At 40.3% G+C, this 10,000-nt stretch overlaps 1 protein-coding gene and 1 pseudogene across 2 annotated transcripts in view; both read left to right on the top strand.

Moving 5' to 3' along the window:
• LOC138000820 (tyrosine-protein kinase BTK-like) overlaps window positions 1-10,000 on the top strand; it is a 173,915-nt gene that overhangs the window by 124,935 nt on the left and 38,980 nt on the right. For both annotated transcript variants that reach the window (XM_068847478.1, XM_068847479.1), the window contains one exon: window positions 4,338-4,423. In XM_068847478.1, the coding sequence (XP_068703579.1) occupies window positions 4,338-4,423 (86 nt within the window). The remainder of the gene's footprint in view (window positions 1-4,337; window positions 4,424-10,000) is intronic.
• Window positions 9,405-10,000, top strand: part of LOC137999418 (golgin subfamily A member 6-like protein 7) — a 613-nt pseudogene continuing 17 nt past the window's right edge.

Genomic DNA, 10,000 nt, shown 5'->3' on the forward strand with positions numbered 1-10,000 from the left:
TCAAAATGGAAGATGATGATTAAGGTCATTAGGGGCGTAAATGTTTACAAGAATTACGTGCGAATTGTCAACCATTGCATCTAGGATGATATATCGGCCATTATTGTCAGAAATTACTTTTTCTATTTTTAATTCTACTTTTGGATTGACAAGAATCATGACACCTTTGCTGTGAGTCGAGCCGTGACTGACAAAGACCTTACCGCACCATTCAGCTTCCCACGTTTTGGCGCAATCTTTAGAACTATAGGTTTCTTGTAGAAATCTAAAATGGTTGTTTTGATAGTGCAGCCACCTGAAAATGGAGCGTCGTTTAATCGATTTGTTTAGACCTCTAACATTTAGGGATTCGCATTTAATATTTACATTTTGAAGCGGGCTCATTATGTGTGTACATACAGTATGTAACACTCAAGGGACTGCGTTCGGCTGAGCTTTCGTCAGCTTTCATTAAACAAAAACTTGGATATGTGATTCACAAAGCCTGCATATTTAAAGATGTAGACAAATATGAAACAGAGATAAAAAAGACGGCATTTTGGGCGAAAAACAAACAAACCTAAACAATAAAGAAAAATACGTAAGACATGCAGAAACAACATACACACAAATAATCTAAAACAGGCTCAAAAAGGCCCTAAACGCACCGTTGCTGGCTTAGCGATTTCAGACTACATTATTCTTATTCTACGTTATTCTGCGTTAGGAATAGTTTGGTATAATGTCAAATAACATAAAGACTCCTTCACCTTGTTACGTGTATTTTGTCATCTCGCCTTTTAACCTCTTTAAGTCTTCCACGCCGACGGTTTTTTGCCTGCCTTCTTCGTCAGTATACTTTAGGGTAGCAGGGTAGGCAACAAAAACTTTTCTGTCGGCACCTAAGTTCTTTTGTAGGTGTTTCTTGTAGGGCAGAAGCGCCTTTTGTCGGTCTTGCGTTTTCTTCGCAAAGTCTGCGGCGATACCGATAATGTTCCCGTTACAGGGGTTTCCCTTTAATCTGGCAGCGGCGTTTGCAAGAACCTTCGCTTTGTCTGTGTATCTTAAAAAAGCCACATGGATGGGTCTTGGTTTCCTCATGTTGTGTTTTGCGGCGTACGTTGGAGTGCGGTGTGCACGTTCTATTTCGACTTGCCCACATAAAGTGTCCAAAACCATGTGGCTTGCAATGAAATTCTGGATAAATTCAGCGCAATTTTGACGTTCTTCTCTTTCCGGGACATTGTAAAATACTAGGTTGTTTCTTCAAGACCTATTGCGTAGATCTTCAACTTCTTCTTCTTGTAAATGAAGGTGCTCTTTCTCTGCTTTCTTCTCTATACTCTCTTTCAAATCTGCCTCCTCACTGTTAACTGAGTTTAATCCTCCTTCCAGTTCGAGGACTTTCTGTTTGATGGTGCCCATATCAGTTGGCCTTGTTTAATGACCTCCAACATACTCTTCAGGAATTCGCTCAGGAATACATTATAATGGGCGGAGATTTTAATTGCGCCCTACACGATAAGGATAAGAAAGGCGGAAATCCAGTTTCGAAAAAAATTCTCGTTATCAAGAAAATCGAAGAAATTATGAATCTCTACAATTTATTCGATATCTGGCGCAATTTAAATCACGAGACAATACGCTTTACTTGGAGAAACAAATCACTTAAAATTCAATGTCGCCTTGACTTCTTCCTTATTTCCAAAGACCTTGGCGACCTGGCCATATCCTGTAAAATTTTAAATGCACCCGAAACCGACCATTCCGCAATCTTTCTGCATCTTAAATCAGATGATCTAAAGCAGGATAAAGGCCCAGGCTTCTGGAAATTTAACAACTCTCTTTTAGAAGACTCCTGTTATGTGAACAAGCTACGTGAAAACATATACGAATATAGAGAAAAATACACCAATGTCGAGGACCTTGGGTTAAAATGGGATTTAATTAAGATGGAAATCCGTGGCTTTACGATCAAATACTGCAAAATTAAAATGAAGAAATGCGAAAGAGAAGAATTGTATGTTAATGACCAATTTGCGATATTAGAAGAAGAGAAATGCTTTTACAAAGCACTTTACAAATCCCTAAGCATAGACAATGACATCTTCCTAGCATCGACCTTTTTCAAGACACAAAATATTACACCACTAACACAAGAAGAAATGGAATCATGTGAAGGTCTTCTCTCAGAAGACGAGTGCCTAAATGCAATAACAGAATTCAAAGCTAACAAATCTCCCGGAACAGACGTGACCGGGAGTCAGTAACCCAATTATTGAAACTTTTAGAAGAATTCAAAACTGTGGATTGGAAATCAATACCTCTAAAACCGAGGCTTTGTGGCTAGGTTCTTGGAGTAACTGCCGAGAAACCCCATACAATTTTAAATGGCCAAAGGAGTCTGTGCAGGCCCTCGGTATACATTTCACTTATGATGAACAACATTCTAACAGGCTAAATTTTGAAGAAAAGATCCAAAGCATAGTAAAAGTCCTAAATGCGTGGAGACGACGAAACCTCCCTTTGATCGGAAGAATAAAAATTGTCAAGTCTCTAGGCTTATCTAAAATTATTTACAGCACGACTGTGCTCCCTACCCCCACTTCTGGCGGAGAGAATTAATAAACTCACTTTCAACTTCATCTGGGAAGGCAAACCTGCCAAAATAAAGAAGAAAACAATAATTGCCGAAAGGAAACATGGCTGATTGAAAATGATGGATTTTGAAATTATGGAGAAGGCGTTAAAAATAGCCTGGGTCAACAGAATAAAAGATGAAAGTGGCGCCTCTTGGAAAATAATTCCGGAGCACATTTTAACTCAATATGGAGGTCTGTCCTTTTTAACAAATTGTGATTACGACTTTAAACTACTCAACCTTAAGAATCTCCCTACGTTTTACCATTTTGTACTGAGGTACTGGCAGGATTACAAATTACTGATGCCAGGTAATAGAATAACCCCAGAACATGAAATTATCTGGAACAACCAAAACATTTTGGTTGACAAAAAACCGCTATTTTACAAAAGCTGGTTTCATCATGATATTGTACAGGTCCAGGACCTACTAAATGTAAACCGGGAGTTTCTTTGGCCGACTTCAAGCAAACATTTAACATTGATACACCATTCACCTTGTACCACGGTCTTATAAATGCTATTCCAATCGAGTGGAAAAGATCAATTCGGACCTTTACAAATCGCTTCTCCTGAAACTTCCATGCCAACAACATATCCTAGTACTCGAACTGCATACAAACTTATAAAACTTTTATATCGCCAACAAATGAAAACAAAGTTCTAAACTACGGATTCACCAAAGAGAACATTCACGACGTCTACTTACTCCCTTTCTTAGTTACAGACGAAACGAAGCTTATTGCTTTCCAGTATAAAATAATACATAATATTTTGCCATCTCGCTCCAGTTTGTTTCGCGCTGGCCTTGTAGATGATGACATCTGCTCTTTGTGCAAGTTAGAAAAACAATCGCTTATCAGCATGTTATACAATTGCAGCGAATCACTCCTATTTTGGGGAAAATTTACGCAATGGTGGCAAGAAAAATTTTCTGAAACAATTGTCCTATCAGTAAATGCGATTTTATTTGGCTGGCACCAAAATGCGAACAATAAGATAGTACTTAACTTCATTCTTATCATCGCCAAATATTACATCTTCACAGCAAGTGTCTGCGACAACAAGCTGAGCTTTGCGTGCTTTCTTTTACGTTTAAATAGCAAGTTAGACGTCCTGCGTATGATAGCTATAAAAAAGTCACTAAATAAATTCGAAACAACTTGGGCACCTCTTTTGTAGTTTATTTATTTATTTACTTATTTACTTATTTACTTATTTTATTGCTAGCCATATTTGTTGTTTGTTTTGTTTGTGTAATTACAATTAGAAAAAAAAAATAAGTAGCATAATTAGCAAGTATATAATTTGTAAGTATAAATGTAAGTGTAATATTAGTACTGTAAGTAGTGTAAATGTTGAAGTTGTGAATAAAATTGTATTGCATAAAAAAAAAAAGAAAAAAAAACTGCGGTAAGTCAAAGGGAGTCTACCCGCTGCTTAAAATTTAGAAAGAAGAGAGAGTACGCTGAATGGATTGTAAATCTATTAATGGTTAATTTACCTGGGATTGTTATTCTGGTATGGTAAAATTAGTCTTATCAGTCATCCCGAAAGTTGTGGATCTTTGCACTTGTAAGGAATTGGGCAGTGGAACAAATTCATGATTATTTACCATACTAATATGCTCGTGTAAACACAGGTAAACATTGGCTTCCTATGATGTTACATCTCGGTAACTAGATGCATAACACATAATTATTCATTTCTGACAACAGACAGTTTCATCATGGACATCTTGTTCAGCTGTTTGGAGTTTGCAGTGAAAAGCCCATATATATCATCGCAGAGTTTATGAGCCAGGGTGAGTTCATTATTTTTTCAATCATTTCTTCCATCCGTGTTGGTCTATATGCTGTTTATAGTTACTACTCTCATTTCTGGAAAGACAAACTTAGAATTGCAAGTAAGAAGTATTTTTCCAGGGGATTCGAACATGTATGCAAAGCATACAAAGACTTCCATCAAAAGAGTTTACCAATCCCTACCAAGTTCTTAAGACAAACACTCTGCTTCATACTGCAACAAAATTCATATAAATTCAATAGACAACATTATTTAAAAACCCACGGAACGGCAATGTGTACCAAAATGGCTGTAGCTTTTGCCAATATGTTCGTGGTGAAAATAGAAAATGTTAATATATAGATTTAGCCAAGCCTAAAAGCGAAACCCCGCTGCTTATTTATTCTTACTGCCTGTAGGGTTACTGAAAATAAAAGGTTTTCGAATTGTTCACGTTTTGGTGTTTCTGGTTACTGCTTAATGTGGCTCCTTAGAGTATGTACAAAATCCTTACTACAGGGCACAAGTTACGAAAGGAAGCCTTGTTAATTTCTCTTTAAGTTTTTCCTGTAGAGACTTACCATTATAGGTACTGATATAATAAGGCTAATTTTTTTGGTGTCATTTTTTTGGATTATGGCCGTTACCATGGCAACATATCTAATGACAGGCAGATATATTCACATTTTTGACGTAAATTTCTTAATATTTATACTTTTCTTCGGTGATTTGTTTTTATTCTTTGCCACATTATGGAAATGATATTGCCTGACAATTTGAAGTCAGGGTCATTCAGACGGTTTTGCCAACACCGTAGAATTCCGAAAGTAACGGCCCCCATTACTTTTGGATTTTACGGGCAAAAGAGGGCGCTACTCGGGTAGAACTTCACCTAAAGTGTCGGGAACATGTCCAACTGTCTGCTCTGCTACATGCGTGCTTTTTTCCCTCATCCTAACAATAATGGCGTGTGATGAATGAATATTTTGTGGCCTAGGATGGCAATCACATGTCGAATTAATGCGTGGATTGGCTTTATATACATGATCTCCTTTTATCCGTGATTTGATAGTATAGAAGAGCTTAAATGAAGAAGCCATATAAACCAACAGGTTGTTAACTTCCAGATACATGCAGCGCAACAGTTCTGGTCTTGGACCGAATGATAAAGGTCAGCTTTAGACCATGTGATTATGTTACTTTGTCATTGTGGTGAGTATGTGTGTGACAAGTACACAAGAATCACATGCCATGCCATGCCACTGACCTTTCATCCGAGCTTTTGTACACAAATCCACAGTGAACGAAGCATGCTCAGTTTGTTCAAGGGAAACCAAATATAAATGTATAAAATGTGACAGATGGGTTTGTGCCTTGTGTGCACCAGAGACAGCTCAAACATTAAGTGAAGCAAAATTATATAACACATATATAATGGGTGCTTCGACCCACTTTTTAAGGTTACAAAAGCCTGTCCCTAGCAGGGACAGATTAAAAATTAGAAATGATGTAATCCCATGGTGCCCCTGTATGAATGAGCTTATGGTCCCATGATCCTCTGCATCTTTTTCTGCTGTGCTTCAAAACCACAAACAGGTAAGTACAATTTACAGCATACTTTGTCGCTTTTACTTTTCTTTCAGCTATAATCTGGACGCCCAGAGGCGAGAGATACACTCAACGATCTTTTTTTTCAAACTGAAGTGGAGTTTTTTCAATGGTAGAACACAATGTCTTGTTGAAAACGGTCACATCAATCGCCTTCGCTTACCTGCCGTCATGAACGGTCGGTGAGCAGGAGTCCGCCTAAAAGACGTAAAACTCCTGACCCTTCACCTGTAAAGGATTACCTTGGCTTCGATTCTTTCTTCTCTTCAGCAAATCCATACAGACATGGCGAAGACAAATGACGGCATATCCATTATGGAATATGTAATTTTCCCGCCATCTCACCCCAACGATGACCAAATTTCTGTTTTGATTGACTCTGATAATGAATTGAACTATGATTGTATATGATCGCCTACTGAGCCCGGACACCAGGTCAGACCCAGAAATCTTAAAAGTTGTGTCACGATATCAAATCCCCTTCCACTCGCCTCCCTTTCAGTTACAGGTTCCAGTTAGAAAATGTTCAGATTTAACAGTTCCCTTCATTGACTCCGAGGTAAAGAACCTCCTTTCTCTGGGAGCAATAAAAACAATCTCATTCTCGACAGAGAATTTCTACAGTCGCCTGTTTTTAGTCCCAAAAAAGGAAGGAACTTTTCGCCCAGTAATCGACCTGAGTCGTCTCAATAAGTTTGTGGAAAACTTTCATTTCCAAACGGAAAGCATTTCATGTCTCAAAACTCTCTTAAAGAGGGGGGGCTTCATGTCATGTATAGACCTCAAGGATGCTTATCTCTCTGTTCAAATATGCGAGTCCTCCCAAAAGTACCTCTGTTTTCAATGGAGAAACAGATCATTTGCTTTCCAAGGTGTACCTTTTGGGCTAAATACAGCTCCCAGGATATTTACAAAAATATTAAAACCCATAGCGGCCTATATATGGAAGAGAGGTATTCGAATTATTGTCTACCTAGACGACTTCCTAAATCTGGGCTCCTCTATAGAAGATTCAAGAGCCACCACGTTGCTAACATTGGATCTTCTACATTGGGTAGGATTCACCATAAACTGGGAGAAATCCATCCTGGTACCCAGCCAGTCATTGACATTCCTGGGTCTCTGCAGAAACTCACTAGCCTGGTCGCTCAGTCTACCATAGAAAAAGATCCTGAACGTGCAAAACAAATGTCACCAGATCCTTTCCAACCACACCCCATCAGCCTGCTTGGTGGCAAGCCTTGTCGGGACACTGGAGTTGGCTCGCCCGGTTATCTGGCAGGCCCCCCTCCACTACAGGTACCTTCAAATACAGCTCATAAAATCTCTCCAAGCCGCTCAATACAATTATGAGACCCTCATGACCCTCAACAGCAATGCACAGCGAATGGCAAATAGACCCTCAAATGATTCAGCCCTTCATCCGAGGGTGCACCATGGACCTGTTTGCCTCACGCCTAACCGCTCTTCTCCCACAGTATGCCAGCTGGAAACCAGACCCTGACCCTGGACTGGGCTCCTCTAAAAGGCTACTCCTTTCCACCATTCAGTCTGATTTCAGCATTCCTGAGAAAGGTATTCCAGGACAAAGCGGATGTGGTCTTAGTGGCGCCAGTGTGGCAGGCACAGCCTTGGTGGCCAGCCCTTCTGGCTCTCCTAATGGAGAACCCTGTAATGATCCCCAACGCCAAGCACCTCCTAAGAGACCCTGCTCTCCCTCAACGTGTACACCAGATGTATGCCAGGTTCCACCTAGCCATTTATCACACATCAGGGAAAATCACCAAGCAGAAGGCTTTTCAGAGGACGTTACCAACATACTCCTGTCAGCCACTTGCCAATCCACCAATAAAACCTACCAGTCATCCTGGAGAATGTGGTGTGGCTGGTGTTGTAAACGGAAAGTTAATCCAATTTCAGCATCCCCGAGCGATGTCCTTCTGTTCCTGACTGATCGTTTTAATAATGGCGCTGCTTATCAGTCAGTTAATGTGGCTTGGTCGTCCATTTCATCTGCTCACCCTAAGATTGATGGCCACCCTGTCAGCCAACATCCGTAGTCGTTTAACTCTTAAGGGGAATGCTAAATATGCGTCACCCAAAGCCAAGATACACTCACACATGGGATGTGCACCTGCTTATTTGGCCCACCTCGGATCAGGCAAGTTACTGACCTTAAAACTCCTATCCATCAAATTGGCTATGCTGTTTGTCCCAGAAGGAGTTTCCTTCACTCTGACGACGGCTAGAAGAGGCGGCTCCCTAGATCAGCTGCCCCAAGCTTTTTTCGCATCGTACCCTCTTAATAAGAGACTTTGCCTCGTTGACACTTTGCGTCATATCTTAAAGATACTCGAGAAGTATGCCCCGTATTTCCATCATCCAAGCCAGACCCTTTGTTCATTTCTTATGTCAAGCCTCATAAACCGATCTCATCAACCACTGTTAGCCGCTGGCTCTACACACTCTTGAAAAATGCTGTTATCGGTACAGAAGTGCTTAAGGCGCACTCAGTGTGAGGTGCATCTACAGCTGCAGCCATGAACAGCAACATCCCACTGGAGGACATTATGAAGATGGCGGATTGGTCCTGCGTTAGTACCTTTCAAAAGTTTTATTACAAGCCCGTTTTTAAGTCCAATTATGGGCATGCTGATTTAAAATAACTCAAAAATTTTGGTTTTATCAACAAAGTTGATAATGTAAATTGGCCACTGTACAGAGATTCTAAAAGCTGATGTTTAGAGCATGCTGGAAACGTCAGCCTTTAGAATCTCTGTATGGTGGCCAATTTACATTATAAAACCAAAATTTTTGTACACTACTTCCCCACCAACACAGCACCACAGTTTCTTTAGAAACTACCCCCTTCATTAAAATAACTCAGTTTGTCTCACACCCAGTGATGTTAATTCTTCTATTAAAAATTGATGTTGCGGTTCTTTTGTTTTGTTTGATTTTTTCTTTTCATGTTGTCATACCCGACCTCTGTTTAGCACACAACGTGCCCAGGCATTGAACTCTACCTGATGTCTTCTCATACATTTTGAATGGAATGTGTGTTATATAATCCCAAGTATACCAGTATGCCAGTATAATTGAAATTATATAAACAAACGAAGTGAGAAATATGAGTCCCACCCCTCAAAGGTATTCTCTGCTTTCTCACACAGACCATGTGCTCAATCATACAGGGCACCATGGTATTGTGTCATGTCAAATTTTTAATCTGTCCCTGCTAGGGACAGGCTTTTGTAGCATTAAATAGTGGTTCGAACCACAAATAAGCGGAATTCTATCTTCTCGTATATTTCTCACTTCGTTTGTTTATATAATTTCAATTATAATGGCAGGCTGCTTTGCGGCCCTGGTATAATCGGGATTACTGCCCGATGAGACATAGTGGATACCGTGAAAAATGCCAAGAAAGGCTTGAAGAGACCACTGATGCCACGCTAGTGTGCATTTCACAGAAATCTTTGAGGGATCACTTGAAAATCCTGGAAAGGGATTGCAAGGCCAGGAAGAGAGAAGCAGAGCATGGATCGGGACTTTCTCCTGAATACCGAGAGATAGATCAGATCATGAAAGACTGGAGAGAAGAGACGAGAAAGAGGCTGAGCAGGTTAAAGAATCAGCTGAGGATCAAAACAAGGACAATCAAGATAAGGCATCAGGGGAGGAGATGAGGGAGAGGGCCAAGTAGCGGCTAGCCCAGAGTAAGAGGAGAAATGGGATGGACGAGCCACCAAAAAAAAGCGGCACAAAAGCAATGAGACACTCGACTATCTTCGGGAGGCATCAGAGAGGGAATGCCAGATAAGACAAGATGAGCTAGAGATGAAGAGGAAGCAAGAGGAAGGTACCTTGGCTACTCAGCAGGCACTGCTCACTCAACAACAATTACAAATGCAACAACAGTTTATGCAGATGATGCAGTTGCTGCTTAACAGCCAGCAAGCGCAATCTCAAGCTATTATTGAACTCT

The sequence above is a fragment of the Montipora foliosa genome, chromosome 4 (assembly GCF_036669935.1).
Source record: "Montipora foliosa isolate CH-2021 chromosome 4, ASM3666993v2, whole genome shotgun sequence".
NCBI classification, from domain to species: Eukaryota; Metazoa; Cnidaria; class Anthozoa; order Scleractinia; family Acroporidae; genus Montipora; species Montipora foliosa.